The 19,153-nt window shown below is 42.4% G+C and overlaps 1 protein-coding gene across 4 annotated transcripts in view; it reads right to left on the reverse strand.

Annotated features, from left to right (window-relative positions):
* The window catches only part of LOC146816633 (cytochrome P450 2K4-like), a 481,215-nt gene that overhangs the window by 81,683 nt on the left and 380,379 nt on the right, over positions 1–19,153 (reverse strand). For all 4 annotated transcript variants that reach the window (XM_085610514.1, XM_085610511.1, XM_085610513.1 and 1 more), the window contains one exon: positions 8,981–9,165. In XM_085610514.1, coding sequence (XP_085466640.1) covers positions 8,981–9,165 — 185 coding nt within the window. The remainder of the gene's footprint in view (positions 1–8,980; positions 9,166–19,153) is intronic.

The raw sequence follows: 19,153 nt of genomic DNA on the forward strand, positions 1-19,153 counted from the left end.
AGACGGTGACATGAAGTTACCAACGGAACTATGGGGAGATAACTTGCCTGGCTGTAACATCGAAGAATTATGGCAAGTATCTCATGATATTTTCCACACGACAATACAACCTGCAAATTTAAAAAGAAATCATGTTTTTTGTATTTACAGGGTTTATTGGACTCCATTTAAACTCGCAAAATTCTCTAAGGGCCCGATCCCAAAATGCTCAAAGTGCCTCCAGATAAAGGTGGATGATATTCATATGTTTTTAACCTGCACAAAGCTAAGTCAGTACTGGGAGGAGATAAACAGAGGTATGAAAAGTATATTCGGTGTAAAATACAGGTAAACATAAATCTAGTCTTTTTCGGGCTCCCACCACAATATAAGCCAATGTGAAAGGGGGAAAACAGATTATGCTTATATTTGATCTTAATTGCATGAAGAGAAATATGTACAAAATGGGTTAAAGATAACCCCCCAAAGTTCCTAGATTGGGTAACTTCTATTAGATATACAATGAAGATGGATAGAGCCAGACCAGACAAAGGAAATAATAATACAAGTAAGAAAGATTTTTGGGCCCCATGTAAACGTTGGCTGGACACATTAAGTTAATACATCAAATTATTCATACAAGTCCAATGATTAAGCCTTACACTATTTTACTAATTCTCTTTGGCTCTTGTGGATTGGCCGGAGAGATATAGAGCCAATTGTTAGAGAAGCTTTGTGTAAAGCATTTCCATCCAGATTTGGAGCTCTCCGGTTGGTGCCAGCTCAAAGGGAGGCCACAGGAGTTAACTGAACAAGCTCAATTTTATCGGAAGGTGAATGAGGACAAAAACAAATCATTTATAAGGGATGCACCCAGAAGTGCAGAGGTAGTAAGGCAAGTATTTTTCTCCTTTGTACCAAAGAACTCAGGAAAATATATGAACGCAAATGAAGCAAGCTCCAGCATTATTTGAAACCAGGTGGGATGGGACAGGGATCCCTTGCCACATTCTATTTCCTTAAGCACTGAGCCAAAGGTTCAAGCCTATTATCCATTAAAACCAGAAGCAAAGTGGATTATAAGGGGCCTCATAGAACAATTACAATATTAAGGTGTAAAGGTGTCTAGTCTTTTAACCAGGAACACTTGCTTGTTCCTGGTGTTGAAGCCAAACAATTTATATGAAATTGTTTATTAGTAGAAGTTTAAATGCAAACAAAGACCTGCATGTGGTAGAAAACACTCACAGTAATTACTAGATAGATGACAAAGTTAGTTAGAAAAAAAATTGAAAAAGTCACTCAATATTATGAATGGATTTTTTTGTCAAAATATAGGGGCTCATTAGGATGGTGGAAGGACTGGAGTCCGTCCACCATCCTGGTGGAAACCGGGACCATCCACCATGCATGCGGCGGTCCCGCACACTGGATCAGGATGCGACCGCCACCTGCACTTGCGGTACCATGGGTACTCCCCAAGTGCACCCTGGCCTCCCCCAACACAAGGGGGGCCCGCAACGGTCCCCCAAATCCAATCCCCACCAGCCTTTCCATGGCGGTTCCACCGTTATGGAAAGGCTGTCCCCAGCTGTCATCGTAATTTAGTGGACAGTGCCTGCTAGGCACCACTGCCATTTTACCGGTGAAGACCGCTCTTGTGGCGGTTATGTGGTGGACGGTCTTTGCGACTGCCACGGTTGTGGTGAGATTCCCGCCGCCATCCTAATTTGTTGGGGGAAAACTCGCGGTTGAAGTACGGAAGGACCGCCACCGCATGGCTGGCAGTGGCCGTCCTTCCGCCATCGTAATCAACCCCATAGTGCTTGAATATGTAGTAACTAACCAGCTTCTCATTTGTTAGATTTCAATATGAATATAAAAGATTGCCCAAGTGGTATAAGAACAGCCCAGGACTCTTTGATGCAAGAATAATGCAAATCCTACAAGAAGATCAAGAGGTATTATCCTACATTGATGACATCTACATCATAGATGATGATTTTTCTCAATGACTAGACAGGATGCACAAAATAGTGACACTCCTAGCCAAGCATGAGTTTAGAATAAACCTTAAAAAAATATAAAATTGCTTATCTTAACATGATATTCTTCACACATGAATTATCCAGTGAGGGCAAAGCACTGGCACCTACATTCTACAGAAGTGAGATAATTTACAACCTTCAAACACACTGAGAAAATTCCAAGTGCTAATAGAGTTTTTTTATCAAGCTTACTTTCTATATTATGCTGAGTGTGTTAAGGCCTTATATAAATTCATTTCACACACGTATTCTGAGAAAAAGTGGATGAAAATGTATGCAGCTACATTACATGGACTGCAAGCAGACATGTTTAAGACTAAAGGCTTGATTCACAAAGGGCCTCTGCACTCGTGGCAGAGGCCACACACTTGTGGCAGGACCTCCGCATTGCAGTTTCTAATTGCAGAGATCCCGCCATGGCTGCAGGGCCCCCTCCACGACTACTGGGGCCTCCACTCTACGTTTGGAGGCCCTTGTGAACCAGGCCCACCATACATACAGATGTAGAACAACAGTATAAACCTAGTAATTAGAGTTGTTCCTAGTATTTCAGGCTACATATACAGAGTTTACAATAAGGGACAGATGACCCCCATACTTTATAGATCAAGTTTGATTGTGCTTGGGAATATTGAGGGCAGAATATCGAAGGGTCACAAAATTGTGACCAGAATATTGAGGGGTTAAATGTCAAAGATGTAAGTGCACAGAGGGAGGAATGGATTTACTATTCTTAACTCCACATCAACGTACCTTGAAGGGGAAACAGCGTTTACAACACTGTCTCCGCAACGCAATGCCATTACAACGCAGTCGTGACAACAACTGCGTTGTTAGTACGCAATACCATTACATCGCAAGTAATTACAACGACTTGCAGTAGGGGGCGCAATTGTATTGGATTTAAAAAACAACACCTTCCCTGCTGGAGCGCAAACTGGAGTAGGAATAGTAAATAATACTATTCTTAAATCCAGCGCGCCCCCTACTGCAAGTCGTTGTAATGACTTGTGATGTAATGGTATTGTGTACTAACAATGCAGTCGTTGAAACAACCGTGTTGTAATGGCATGCGATTAAATCGCATGCATTGTAAGGAGCTATATTCACCTTGAAGATCTATATCACCAAGGTACGCATCAGTGGAGTTCGGTATAGATCATGTATGAATTGTATCCTTTAATATTTTATTCCTCGATATTCGGATCATGATATTGTGACCCTTCAATATTCTGTCTTTGATATTCCCGATCCACACCATCACATTCATACTCAACTGCAGAGAAACAATTTACATCCACTGTGAAAATTCTCACAGTAGTTTAGATTGCCATTATGAAGGAGCACCGAATGGCATGAGGAAAGTAACTGTTGCCCTTTTCTGTATACCTACACTTGAGGCATCTACTAAATCTGTAATCCACAATGCTCTAGCCCCACACCTTCATTGATTGTAGTGGGCCACAATGTAAAATGCAACTGATTGTGAATACAATCAGACAAGTTAAACCGACGAATTTCTGAGGTATACACAAAGCATTCCACAAATACCAAATATTTTCTCAATGATATGTACGAAGGATAAAGAGCGTGTTCAATACGGAGCACGCTGCTGGAACTAAACAAAATTATTCTACAGCCTATGCTGCAGTACAGGGAATGTTTGAAGACCAATTTCAAGAAAGTGTGTTCACACACCAAACTTTTAGGTGATAGAACTGCACAGATAGCAGCAATACATGCCATATTACTTGCTCTTAAGAAAGCTGATCCGTCAGTTCCCATGTGTATTGTGTCAAATTCAGCATTCTGTGTACAGGGTTGCAATGTGAACTTGCCTCGTTGGCACCTTAATCAGATTTGAAGATTCAAAAGTAAATTTATAAAAGCAAAACAGCTCTGGGGAAAGGTAGCTGTTCCACAGGACAGGCTTCCTTTGGTCCAAGTGACACACACCATGACCCTTAAAAGTGAAGGATTTCACCCTAAAGGTAACTGTGCAGCTGAATTTGCTGCAAAGAAGCAGTGCAAGCCTTTAAGCTTGCTGCTGTAAATCGATTAAGAGAAAATAGCAAAGAAGCAGAAAGTGCCAATTGTGGTCAATGGTCACTGCAGATCTGCAGATAGGGGCCTAGGTGCAATATGAGGTGGACCACAATGGAACGTCGGCGAGATACACCAAGTACACCAGCTATGTATCGGAAGTGGAAATGCTCTTAGGGCCTTATTTACAAGCTTTTGGAGTTGGGCAGCACCGCAAGCCTTCTTGCAACGCTGCCCTGTGACAAATGTGAAGGGCAGGAATGCACTGTATTAATGAGAAATGGCTCTTTCTTGTCCTTTACCTCAGCGCTGGCGCACAATTGGCAGACATACGCCAATGCAGGCACCCTTGCACCATAGTGCAAGGGTGCCTGCATTGGGGGAATGATTGTTTTTGTGCATTAATGGAAACCTTTCCACACAAAAACAATCAACGGGGGCAATTTCCATCATTCTATGTGTGCTGCTGAATGCCGCACACTTTGAAAGAGGAAAAATGATGAAAAGTACAATTATTTCTCCTTGTTGCGTCTCCCCAAGTATCCCCTGCGAAGGCGTAGGCTTTTTATGCATTCCCAGGTTTACAGAACATTTTAAATCTGGGAATGTGTCAAATGCCATGGGTGTTACTTGGGAACACCCACCGCAACACCCATGTCACGCCTTTCAATCGCAGTGACTTGTGCTGCGTTGGGTCACACCATATTCACAAAGCCATGAAAAGCCACGCAGGGTGGCTTTACTTGGTCTTGAAGATATGGCACTGCACTGCACCGCACGCAACCTGAAGGTCCAAAAAAAGGAACTTTCCGGCAGTGCACAGGTGCTTGTAAATGATGCCCTTAGTTTCTATGTCCCAGTCATAAAAGAGATTTTGTCTATTCTCTGAGGAAAAATGTTTCTCCACGCAGGATAAACCAAAAATTCAATCCGATGCCGACAAACTGCGGGTTGGTTACTTTTCACAATCGATTCCCGTAAAGCTCTGGAGCTTTGTAGCAAATGTTTTTTAAAAAGTTCCCAAACTTCTTTCGGTACCCAAACAACCACAAGATTACACTTACAAGGCCCCCAGAACCTCAGAGCACTTAAAGGCCCTCAGGCTGTCAGGCAGAGGGAAACAGTAAAGTCCAGTCCAGGGCCAGTTGCTGGGATTCTTCACTGCTTCACTGATGATGCTAGCTTAATGCATATTGATGCTGTTCGTGGTTCGCATACTGTTTTATGAATCACTGAAGTCGTAATAAACATTTTGAAATTATTTAGTGACTCTGATAAGTCCTATTGTGGACAAGTACGAGAGGGCGGAGGTTTGTCTTGTTCTGCGCTGCCTGGGTGGTAGTCCGGGGGGAGCCCCGGGGGTGGGGATGGTCCTGGGAGTGGTAGCAGTGGGTGTTGTGTCCCTCAGGGGCCTCCGAGCTGCATGATTAGTAGCTCCATGGCATCTGTTGGTCTTCAGATGTGGCTCTGGGCTAGGCTCCCTTTCAACTGCAGGTTTTCGTCGTACATAAGACCAGGAGAAAGCAGGTCTTAAGTCCCTGCTGCTAACGTCCCTTATCGCCTGTTTTTTTACGGGAAAGCCTACTCTGCATATGATTAGCGTTAGTTGTCGCTGTCAGCCTTGTCAATGTTTTTAGCGGCAGCTATCGCAGGTAAACTGGCGATGTCGGCTGTTAGCGCAGGCTTGTGAATAGGGTAGTAAATCTATCGTAACTTTCGTGGTGGAAAAGGGCCACTAAATCGGCGATGAGTCCTTGAGAATATGCCCCCTAGTGTCTTTCTGACCAATGGAATAAAGGTCTCCAGGCTCCAACCTACCAGATATGGGATACAGATGAATTGTCCTTGCATCCTATGCTCTCCCTTTCAAGTGTGCCCCAAGTGTTACATGTCTCTCAACAATTTAGTCTATCAGGAGTTGCCAGTGTGGTGTCACAGGAAGCCCACAACCCTGACTCTGAATATTCTGTGGAGTTGAGCAGAGTTGTCTTAGCTCATTCAGGTCAGCCTATGGTTTGCTTCTGGGAGGCATCTCACACCTCTTTCACACCTAATTTCTGGCTAAGCACAGGCTGTAACACGCTGGAGAGTTAATGCAAATTAGCCTGTAGAGTCTCCAGGAACTACAAGCATGGCAAGATAAATTTCTTAAAGTTACTTTGCTGCAACATTTATTAAAACTATGACCACCATTTATTTGGATTTTAACATCTACTTAAAAAGTGGTTTAAATATTTTTCTAGCTTGGTCCGTTGCCGAGATACAGTATCTGAACTATGTAGAACAGCTGGGCCTGCAACAGTTAAAATAGCTTTCCGGTCCTCGCCTCTATAGGGACACGGTAACATGAATTTTTTACATGTCCCACTGTTAAACGCAGTGCATCCCACCTTTTGGGCTACAAGGCTTACACAGCGGTGACTTACTAGTTTTAACAAGAGGTGTTTACCTGGTAAAAAGGGTTATTTTAACAGGGCGCACTGCAAGTTTTGTATTGCAGCAGTCAGGCCACACTAAGAGGCCTGAAGCCACGTATTTCCTTTATCACATTAGTGGATGGCACAATAGGTGCTACACAATACAAGTGCCATTTAACTTTTCATGTCATTGGTGCAGTTTCAACACCCTATACAATGGTCTTATGGGAGCGTTAAATGTACCCATCAGGGCCATAAAATTCAGTAAAAAGTGGGGGGGTGACAGTGCAGAGAGGGTAATTTTATCATACCATGATATACTATTTGTCTTCAAATAAAACATACTACTGCAGTAAGACTAGCCCCTACTCCCCCATGATATCTGCCAAATGGTTTGGTCTCATGTTCCTTGGGTCTCATGTTCCTTGATCATATCGGTCCACTACTGATATTCAATCAATATAAGTACATCTTGACTGCGCTCAATTCCTGCTCTAAATTCATTTGGGTGTGGCCACGAATGACTAGCACTGCTCAAACAGTCGTAAAAGACCGTGAGTGCTTAATAGCAATAGGAGTACTTCATATGTTATATTTAGATAATGGTCCTGTGTTCACCTTCAAGGTGGTTTTGGATGCTATGTGTGCTCTGGGAGTATGACTGCTATACTCACACTCGTCACATGGAGAATCTAATGGTGTGTTCAAGTGTGCCATAACTACACTTAAGCAAGTCTTGACTGCTGGGTAATAGATATAAGATTGAAGTAGTTTCATAAACTGTATAGATTTCAGAGATCATTCAATACATTGCATATATGATTAATTGGTGGCTGAACCCCATGCCAAATGCTTTTCGTTGTCCCAATGTATGTCTCTGATCTTGATCTCCTTGAAAAAGTAGCAGAGTCAAAAACTGATTCATGGATACATGTCTAATGGCTAAATGTCGACTCCAGGATTTAATTTGTTTTGTTCTTTTAGCACTTAGAGTTGCTGATAGAACAGGGTCTGTTTCTGTTGTTTAGCGCTGGGAGGCCTGTTGGGTAGCCATTTGCTCTCAAATGCCTAGAATAGAAAAGAGTGAAATAGAAAAGAAAACAATAACAATCATCTCCTCCTGTTTCATGAATGGATTTATTACAGAATATTCAAAAAACTAGAGAGACACTCTCCAACAAAAAGGGCTCCTCCATTACTGAAAATAGACTTGCTGAGGAGTGGCTGACTAAAGTGGGAGAGCTAGTTCAGGAGCAGATCCCTCTAAATCAAGTCTTTAACTATATTACAGACCCCCTGTTCCAGTTATTGGGGTAGAGGCACAGGCACTGTAATGTTGTGACTACTTAATGGTGCAAAAGAAAAACTGAAAGATTTTTATTGATCACATCAAGGAGCACTATGTGGCTGATTATGTCAGACTCCAAAGTTCCTACAGATTAGTCAAGTATGTCCTCCCCTATTCTGGAACTACGCCAACAAGAGCAAAGCCATGTTGAAATTATTGGCTCTGGTCCGGGACTAATGAGCCTGCTGTGTTCCACATATTGTAGATTACAGTCAGGAATTATCTGGACATGGTGCAAGCATTATGTTCAACAAGTGAACCAGCATCTGCCATATCAATGATAGCAATTTCGTCTTCACCTGCAACTGCTGTCTTATATGCACCAATCAATTGAAATGATACAGATGCAATAAATCATTGTCTGGAAATAATCCCAATCCAGGTCCGAAGACTGGAGTTTTTTTTTCATAGTCTCTCCAGGAAACCCAAGAAAAAAACCTCTCCATTTAGTCAATGCTACAGATGGACTTTTATCTGTTGCTGGGGCTGAGACAAGTAAAATTGACCACCAGCGTTCTACATTTGGCTATTTTCAGCCATTAAGTAATTCCTTTTGTGGCTCACAATGTTAATTACAATCTTGCTGATGGTGCATGTGCGCTATCTTCCTGAAAATGTAATAATTTCTCCCGTGGTTCAAAGAATTGCAGTCACCTTCTTCTCAGTGAGTTGAAAGGGACCATTATATAGTTAGCATCACTGCATAAACTTTGCTGGGTGGTATCCTATGGGAAAAGAGTACTTACTAAATTTTGGGCCATGTAGAAATGATTTAAATCTCTTTTGTTTTATTCTAATTGGATGGCATTGTTACTCCAGATCCTTTTGCAAATGAATGGGATACAAATGCTCTTAAAAAAATGATAACTAACTTCAGTTTCTGTGTTTTCAACTTTTTAACTGTTTTGGTACTTCTAACTTTTTATACATTTTCTTCTGTTAAGCCTATCTGCTCTGTTCCATAGCTACCATGGGTTGAGTTAAAGGTTAAATTACTGAAACCATTACTACACCTAACAAGAATAGTAACATTTTTACTTGTGGTGAACTACCATCCACCCCAACTATAAATCCACTTTCTTACAAATGCCAAATTATTCCTTGACACATCAATAGGAAGCAATATCCTGAATTAAAACACATACCTTTGGAATAAAGTATCCTTTAAAGGTGACATCTGTTGTCGTCTCATGAGGCAAGTCCAAGGGCAGGATATTGGCAACCCTCTGAATTTCATGGATGACTGCATTGGTGTACGGCATACTCATTCGGTGCTCATATTTTGCCTGGGCAGAACCCAACACCCTTTCAATCTCTTCTTGAACTTTTCCTGAAACCGAAAATCAAATATATGAAACAGATCTGCCAGGGTTTTCAGTTCTGAAGCAATTATCTGAAAGGGGGGTGCAAGGGTAAAAAAACTAGCACATAAAGCTTGTTATTCAAACAAATCCAAATGTTCAACACAAATGATATGGTTTGGGGAGAGAGACACCCTAGGAGAGTAAATTATGTAGTTTTGTTGTCAGTGGACTGCACTGCACCATACTGTTCTCTTGTGATAACTAACTGTGTGAACTGAAAGTTCATTTGACCCCAGAAATGCCATGACACTGCCCTACAGGAGATGTGTAACTGCTCGATAATACACCTTGCTCCATCCTTCAAATTTCATAGATCCTAAAAGTACAAAGTTATAAGTCACACACTTATAGAGGTTTGATTTAGTAGAGTCCTTTGGAGCCTTTGTTTTTTGAAAGTACTGGGCAATCCTCATGACAGAGAGGAAAGTATAATGAATCAATATTTGGAAGGGTATGTTGTGGGCATTTGCTCCAAATACAATTCCTCATTGTATGTATTAGGGTGTTGCCACCTACATACGCAAAACAATAATATTTTGCCACCACCTCTAAGGGGATAAGGACCAATTCACAAATGAAAAGGGGTCCCGGGGGTTAGTATTTAACTAAAAAGATTTTAAGGAGGAGGTAGTGGTCCACGGGAAAAAGCCCACTAATAAAACATGTTTTTCTTTTTAAACGCAGTGCATTTTCTGTGTATGAATGTAAGTGGTGTTTAAAAACAAAATTGGTTTACTGAGAAGCAATCACAGACATGGTGGTCTGCTGACCTCAGCATGACACCATGCCTTTTTGTTTTGCCAATCATAGTGGATTGCAATTTACGACCTACTTTATTAATATTTATAAAGTAGCTTTAATTCCAACCCACTACGGTTTGGTATTTTGTGAGCTAACCTAATAATAAATAGGTTGATCCGCAAAATACAAATGCAATCGGTAACAGTTGGTGTACAAATTGTAAGCACTTTTAACTAATGCATTTTTAGTACATAAGGCCCTTTATGATGATTTTACTTGCTTTTTAGTTCTAAGTTAGTACTCCTGGATATGCTCACCTCCTTGTAGAAACATACCCTAAAAAAACTGTCATGGGTTTTGAACCTAAAGTTTTTAACTCCATCCCACCTTATACCTGTACCATAAGCAGTGTGACCCAGGCACAGTCTCCTACCATGTGATCACAAGGGAACTCCACAGTGTGTGGAGAAGGGAACAAGAGGCGTGGGGTTCTAGGAGCTAGCAGCCTCCACTACTAATTGTTTACCACAAAGAGCTGCTCCTAGTGTGATGACCCTAATACAGTTACAAAAACATTGTGAGTGAAGGCATCTCACAAAAAGTGACGGACTGGTCTCACACACCACCTGGTGTCATGCTTCATTATCGGCAAGTCCTCGCCCTCTAAAACCTTCGTTTGATAGAGGGCGGGCATACACCTGATGACAGGGATGCACATTATAGTTATCAGGAAATCTATTTTACTTCATTTCACCAGATGCTTCCGCAGCACCATGGCAACCAAACACGCTTTCACGCGTTACGCCCAGACGCATGACCACGCCTCAGTATCCCTAGTTCACATGGGATACTCACACCCATGCACGCACTCCCCCAGCCAGTCACGCTTCTCCTCTTTAGCTTCGTCCTGCCTCGAGCATCTCCTTGTTCGGGCATGTCCCGCTCCATACGCAACACCATTGGATGCGTGCCACCGCCATCTTAAGACCAGGCATTTACCGGCTTTAATGATACCTATGTCCGCTGAGGACACCGGAAGCCACACACCGGGAGGCACTCTCTCGGCTAATTTCACATCGTCACTACCAATTAACCATACGGCTGTACTATAAAATTGCCGGCACCACTCCCTCACTTCAACATTCGGGAGGACCGGGAGCAGCCATCTAGGATGCATGAGGGAACCTTTCCTGAGACAGTAAGAGTGTGAATGAGCTGAGTGATACACCAGGATCCGTTGATCCATTCTTGTGCGAGTGTGGCTGTTTTGCATCTATGTTTGGAGGTTTCCCTCCAAAACATTAATTCATGCAGTTTGTGGTTTACATATTTTTCCCTTTCAGAGCGGACAACAGGAGTTTTCCCTCCCCCTTCCCCCATGGGGCAAGTAGTTTTTGCGATTAGGGTAAGATTATTGAGAGCCACTTCGCGCTTACAATTTTCTGCTTCTATGTAAACACACATAGAGTGTCACAAGTCACGTGAATAGTCACTCACTTACAGGAACCAATGCATGCGCTGTTTCTTGATGCATTTTTATATGTTCTCTTGACCCAAACCTACTGTTACAAAAATTTATGATTTCTTTCACTCTTTCTCTAGGCTTGACATTTGGAAGCCGTTTAGGAAGTGGAGAGTGGTCTTTGCCACACCCGCACAGTGGTAGCTTCTTGCCACCAGTTGGTAAGAACGGAGCCCCTCTGTTTACACTTAGGTCCTGATGAATGCCTTGGACCCACCTGGGCCGACGCGGCAGAAACATGTTGATCACTCACGAGACGGTTAGGAGACACTAAACACTCCACTCACCGTCCAATGTTTTTAGTATCATATAGCTATTAGTCACATTAAAATAGATTTCCTGATAACTATAATGATTTGTAACCTCACGCACATTTTCACGGGCCCCCACTCAATAGTTTAGAAGTGCATCCCTGTCGTCAGGTGTATACCCGCCCTCTATCAAACAAAGGTTTTGGAGGGCGAGGACTGGCCGATGATGAAGCATGACACCAGGTGGTGTGTGAGACCAGTCCGTCACTTTTTGTGAGATGCCTTTACTCACAATGTTTTTGTAACTGTATTACAGTCTCCTACCACCCAGGTCATAAAACTGTCAAAGCTTACTTCATTAGATGTGGACAAGCGCACTTGTCGAAGAAAGCTACTATGTTGGTAGGGCAGGGGCAGAGGTACTACGATTTCTGTGTGAAGGGTGAGCTGGAGTGCACCCTCTCTGGGGCAGCACTGCCTCCTCTGTCTACTGAACATGTGCAGGCAGTGCCTGATTCATGTGCTAAAGAAACAGACGGAATGTACTGTGGAAAAGGGCACAATTCCCAGGGGGTAGGCTATTGATTTAAGAGGTGAACACTCAAGATCACCTGTGAATCATCAGATTGATTTCCAAGTAAGCATTACCCATAAAATCTCCCAAGAAGTACAAATAAACTACCTTGCACTGATATGTGTCCCATGGGAAGACCATATGCTGTTTCCCAGAATCCACGAAAGTAGGACCCTCATGTAGTGTCTTAATCTAAATATGTGATGCTATTTATGTACAATATTGTGTTGTGTGTATATATTAAAATATTATTTTTCTAAGTCAAACCACTGGCTGAGCATTGATTTAATGGTTACTATTGGATGGTCTGTTGAGATCTTCATCTCTAGCCCGACATCGCCTCTGTGAGTAAGCCTAAAAGTTGCTCTACCTTGCTACTCTAAGGGTCAAGTATTAAAGGGGTTCACATGGTTCCTGGTTTGGGGCTTAAAATTAGGGTTAAGCACCGAAGCACCAGCGGTGAAAGGCACATATTGTTACAATCTGAGTCCAGAAATGCCCCACTGCCCTGGGAGTCCTGAAAAAGGTCCTTCAGTAGCCATATTTTAAATCCTGGAACTGGCTCTTCAGGGTTGTTAAAGCAATACATTAATGAAATTACCTCTTGAAATTATTCCCCATTACCTTTAGTAGATAGATTAACTAACAGCAAGTCTAAGGAAAATGTGATAAGATCCAACAATGTTCAGCATCGGCATAAGCATAACAATGGATTGATTCACTGAAAGATGTGCAAGAGTTTTAGTCATAGGTTTATTCTGAATATGAGGAACCCCAAAGATCCTCAATTAAAGGGGAAATCTGTTGAATGATGTCACACTGTCACTAGCCCAAGTATGTGTCATCAATTGAAGCAACACTCTAAAACAGTGGCTTGTAACCTTTTGACTTCTGTTCACCCCTTCTTAAATATTGCTGGAACCCAGGGACCCCCACTGAATTATAGGAACCCTGGGAACCCCATTCAATTATTACTGGAAGCGGAGGACAATGACCTAAGTATTTTTGATGTTTTGAGCCACAAAACAGCACACTTTCTCCTCCAATCCTTCTCTTTCTTTTGGAACACTGGTACATCTTCTAGAATCCTACTCCAGCTGTATTTGGTCCTCATTTATTCTGGTCCAGTTTTTGTGAGTGCTAGGCCTTCTACAGTTCTCTAGCTTGGATATCTTGTCAGTCAGGAGGTTTATGTTTACCCCATCTTGCTATTTTTCCAATCACTGACCCTTTAACAAGACATGTGTTGCTTCTAGTTGAAATTCCTACATGATAAGCAAAACAGTGGATACAGGAAGTAGTTATCCTTACTTTTTGCAGATGATAGAAGGGAAGGTGTGACAATTTGTTTCAGCTTTTCACATTATCAATGATGCAGAGTGGGTAAAGAGGACTTTTGTTTCTTCACTAGATGGGTGTGTGTTAGACCTGTCAGCCTTAGGGTGGTCTTCCCCCATACATGTTGCCTTAATTCTCCCATTTTTGCCGATCTTTGTTGGCCACAGGACTTTACCATTGCTGACCAGTACTAAAGTCCTTGTGATCTCCCCTTTGAACATGTTAAAATGTGTTTACACCCAATTGGCACATTTTATTTACTTATAAGTCCCTAGTAAAGTGGTACACCATATACCTGGGCCGGTAAATTTTACTTGGCACTAAAACCCACTTGCCAAGCCTAAAACTTTCTTTTTGTTACATATAAATCACTCCTATGGTAGGCCTTAGGCAGGCCATAGGGCAGGGTGCACTGCAATTAAAAATGTCGGACATGTACTTTTAAGTGTTATATGTTCTGCTAGTAAAATACTTCTTTTTCCACTCTGGAAGACCTACCTCTCACATAGAATGGGTTACATTATTACATTTGATTGGTGCTAACTTTTGATTTGGGAATAGGTAGGAAAATTAATGTTTGGTGCCTGCGGAATTGTAATTCAAAATTGTCTTTAATAGTAAACCTGGTTTTAAGTCACATTTCTGAAAATGTTACTTTTAAAAAGTTGGTATTTTCTTGTTCTGTTTGTTGCCTGCAGCCAGTACCCTGGGTCACAGGACTAGGTGTAGCTGCAGTTGGTGTTTGTGTATAACTCACAGGCAGCGAGACAAAGGAGGAATAGGTGTTGTCAGGATTGCCCATCTTCATAATGATGAAGGGGAGGAGCTGTCATCTACCACACTTGCACATCACAAAGACTCAGCCTCAGCGCACTCACAAAGAGTTTTTGAACCCCGAAACAAGCAGGGTCCAGGACAGGGAGGCAGGAAATTCCAGACACCTCTGTATGGGGAGGGCCCTATAAGCTTCTCCCACTTCAAAGTGGACACCAGGTACAAATGGTGGACCCTCAGACTCAAACCTTCAAATCACTTCTGCACCTGTGGAAGACTCAGAAGAAGGTCTGCTCTGCTTCAAGAAGGACTTCTACTCTGCTGTTCTGCTGCCCTGCTGCCCGAGTGAGAAGGACTGAACCTAGGACCCAGAACCGCTAGAGTGACTCCAAGGGCTAGTTGGCTGGTCTCCTGACCAGAGCTGAAAAGAGGGTATGCATTTCCTAAGAATAGGGTAGAAAGGTCAGTGTATGAACTAAGGGATCAGATGCGGGGCATCTGATTGCTTAGGAGAAAAATCCCTCAGACACCCAAATGTGTGTCATGCTTCATCATAGGGCATGCTCTTTGTCGTGCCAGCATTGCAATGCCAACGGGCACTCACAAGGGGGCTCTTTGCCATAGTTCTTTTAATTTAAGCCATATGCGAAGATTGGGTATCTGTGTATGGGTTCGAAAGTGTAAATTGGTGTTAGTGTAGTGAAGTTTAAAATAGGCTAAGAGGTGCTCAGACAATTTTAATATATGGGTCCTCTTGTCTGGTTGACATGTTTCTTGCTGCTGTTAGTTATGACCGATCAATGGCAATTCATCAGGACAAGCTCCCTAATCTACACTGTGATTTAGGAAATCTTAGGAAGAATTAGTGAGTAGTGCCCAATCACTTCCGTTCCTTTTAAACAGAAAAAAGTATATTAAATAATACCTTCATTTAATGGTAAACATCCAATCTGAAGCAAAGGGAAAAAGGTATGAAAGAATTATTGCAAGCATTTGGGCAGCTGCAACGTGTTTTAATGGTGGACGTGCTAAGAGATCCCGATGCATTTCAGTGAACCAGACTTTTGAACTACAATCTACACAAGTAGGTTCTTGTGAACATCTTCCTCAGTAATTCTGAGAAGCCGTTATTCACCTAATTTTACATTGTTTGTAGGCATATTTTGAGCCTGCTAAAATTAGCATGGCCAGAGGGGGCTATTTTCATCCCTAATTGGGTGAGTCGCAACATTCGAATCAGTGTTTTGTTAAATATTTCTGTGGTGTGTTCACTGATGTTTTTATATCTGTTTTTTTTGGTTTTAAATATCCTCTTGCGTGTTGTGCAAATAATAATAGAGTGAAAACACAACACTAGAAAAATTCTAAATCAAGTTTCAAAAATAGAGTAAAATGTAGAAAATAAAGTGATACAAAGACAACAAAAATCCAAGTAGTAGAACCAGAGATCTGAGTTTTTAATGTTTAAGGTCAAAATAGTGGCAACAACACAAAACAGTACTCAAGGTTATCTGCTTGTACAGAAAGTCACAAGCTTAAGAAGTACGCGATGTTGGGTACAGGGACCATGTTCGTCCCGCTGAAGAGCTATCTTGCCAACTCTGAGCAAAGATTGCCGTTCGCACTGGTGGGGGTAATTGGAGGTGCGAGGACCAGGTTAAGCATCATGGACACTGCTTTAGCACGAAAAGATGATTGTTGCAGGAAATTTGCGCTGGTAGTTGAAGTGGGCTGTTGCTGTCGGCGTAAACAGCAAGGTTCTCTGAAGTTTCACGTTGGGGATCAACGTGGGCGTTGCGGTCGGCATAAAGAGCTTGTCATTGTGGACGGTAATTTGTCGGCTAGAAGAGGTCTCTTTACGGTCATGAGGATCACAAACGTCTGTATCTTTACCTTTTCCTTAGGAAGAGCACACTCTTATACCAGCAGGTCCAGGACCTGTGGGGGCAACTCTTTGGTATCAGGATGCACTCCATCAGAGGTTAGCAGCAGGGCTCAGATGGGTCCAGGCAGGTCCAGTTAGTGCTCGTTATCTAGGCCATTGTAGAGAGGCCTCTGGAAGCCTGTTGTTTCCCTGTAGCTATTGGTGGCACTTCTGTGGAATCTGGGTTCAAGGCAAGCAGGGCCAATATTCATTCTTTAGGCAGTTGGATAGTCCTTCTTCTAAATCTTCCATAGGTCCAGTAGTGTTCTGCAGGTGCCACTTTAATACCTGTTGCCAGCCTTTGTGTGGGGATTTCCTCGATCTACCCCCAAATCTGGTTCTGGTCAGTTCTTCCCCTTCTTCTGTGTTTGGCTCCAATCTGTCTAGTATGACAAACGAAAGGGCAGGTGTTAGTTTCTTTTGTGTGTGCTGCAGGCAGGATCGTTTGAAGTGTAATCAGGACAGGGCACAACTTCTCCCCAGCTATCCTGTCAGGGAGATCCTTTCCCTCCACACATATGCCTCTCTTCTCTATGTCTAAAGCAATACACACAACACCACAGGAGAGCCATTCACAGTCATATTACCCTGGACATAGGTAGAAAGGCACATTTGGTTTAGGGCAGAAAAAGGCCAAATTTCTAAAAGTGTCATTTTTAAAATAGTAACTTAAAATCCGGCTTTACTGTCACTTGACTGTAAACTGCGTTTCTCTATATGGTCCTAAGCTGAAGTTATCATGTGTTAAGTGTAATAAGCAAACCCAGTGTTAGTCTATGGGAGAGATTGCCTTGCAACAGTGAAAAACTACTTTAGGGATTTTTCGCTGCTAAGCCATGTAAAACTAAAACCCACATATCTGACTTTTTGAATAGCATACATCCTGCACTAAGACTCGCAAGGCCTACCTTAGGGGTGACATATAAGTATTAAGAATTAAGGTTTAGGTCTGGCAAAAGGTTTCTTTTACCAAGTCCAAATAGCAACTTAAACCGCATTGCAGGTTGCAGTTGCAGGCCTGAGAAATGTTTAACAAAGCTACTTTAGTGGGTGGCACAATGAGTGTTGATGCCTACTAGTAGAATTTAATTTACATCCCCCGGAGCACATGCAGTACCATATACTAGGTACTTGAAAGTTAATTTAATGTAGCAATCAGTTGGTGGCCAATTTTACTAAGTTTAAAAGGGAGAGCACAGGCACTTTACCACTTGTTAGAAGGGAAAACTGCACAGAGTCCTAAAAGACAATGAAAATGGGTTCAGTTGAAGAAGGTAAAGGAATGTAAATATCTAGGGTGAACCAATAGAAAAGGCCTGGTCCATTAGCCACTATGTCATCTCTCCCCTACTAAATGAAATACCACATATTCACTCTTGATTGGTACTTTATATTCTATGATACAATCTTAACCATTCTTTAACATATTCATAGTGTAGCCAACTGTTATTTGATTGTTGTGTAAAAAACATTCATTATTGTATACTCTGCCCAACCTCTCCTCTTCCTGCAAATAAAACCAGCTTATGAACCTTGTAGCTTATAATTACCACATTCCTGGTGCATGGGTTGAGTCCTCAAAAGTACTGACTACCTCCTAAACCAAACAGTGTTAACTTACAGTTGCTACTGAGTTCATTACACTGTGTATGGATGTGCATGAGTGAAAATGATTTGAAGGTGGTTCGTAGATTAGAAATTCTAAAATTTCCAATGTTTGTGTAGTTTAAGTTTGAATAGTAAGAATAACTAGTTATAGTAAATACGTAGATTAGAGTAGCAATAGTGTAGAGTGGAGTGGCATACAGTGGGGTGGCATAGATTTGAGTGGGGTAGAGTGTAGTAGCGTAGAGTGTAGTAGCATACAGTGGAATGGCATACAGTGGAGGTGCGTACAGTGGAGCAGTGGAGAGTTGAGTGACATAGAGTGGATTAGCATAGAGTCGAGTGGCACACAGTAGAGTTGTGGACAGTGCAATAGCATGGAATGGAGTGGCGTACAATCTAGTGCCATAGAGTGGAGTGACTTAGAGTGGAGCAGCGTAGAGTGTAGTAGCCTGGAGTGGAGTGGCATACAGTGGAATAGCTTACAGTGGAGTGGCGGAGAGTGGAGTGCCATACATTGGAATAGCGCAGAGTGGAGTGGAGTAGAGTGGAGTTGCCTACAGAGAAAAAGCATAGTGTGGATTGGCATGGAGGTATAGAGTGGAGTTGAGTACATTGAATAGCATAGAGTGGAATGGTATATAGTGGAGTGGCATAGAGTGAAGTGACGTACAGGGGAGTGGCGTTGAGTGGAAAAGCGTGGAGAGGCATGCAGTGGAGTGGCGTAGAGTGGAGTTTGGTACATTGGAGTGGCATACAATGGAATAGTGTACAGTGGAGTGGCGTAGAGTGGAATGGCATGCAGTGGAGTGATGTACACTCAACTGGCATAGAATGGTGTGGTGTGGAATGGATTGGGATAAAGTGGAGTGGTGTAGAGTGGAGTACCGTACAGTGTAGTGCTAAGAGTGGAGTGGTGTTGAGTTGATTGGCACACAGTGGATTGGCGTAAACTAGATAGCCTAGAGTGGAGTGGCATAGAGTGGAATAGCATATAGTGGAGTGCCATACACTGAAGAGGCGTGGAGAGGGGTGATGTCAAGTGGCTTATAGTGGAGTGGTGTAGAGTGAAGTAACATACAGTGGAGTGTTTTGAGTGCAAATCGCCTTCAGAGCAATTTTTAAAAGCACTAAAAAATTCTCCTTTGAATCATTGCTGAAAATAGTATCTGCCAAACTAGTCCCAACATTGGCATATGGGTCAGAGGCTTTCCCGGGAAAATTG

The sequence above is a fragment of the Triturus cristatus genome, chromosome 6 (genome assembly GCF_964204655.1).
Source record: "Triturus cristatus chromosome 6, aTriCri1.1, whole genome shotgun sequence".
NCBI classification, from domain to species: Eukaryota; Metazoa; Chordata; class Amphibia; order Caudata; family Salamandridae; genus Triturus; species Triturus cristatus.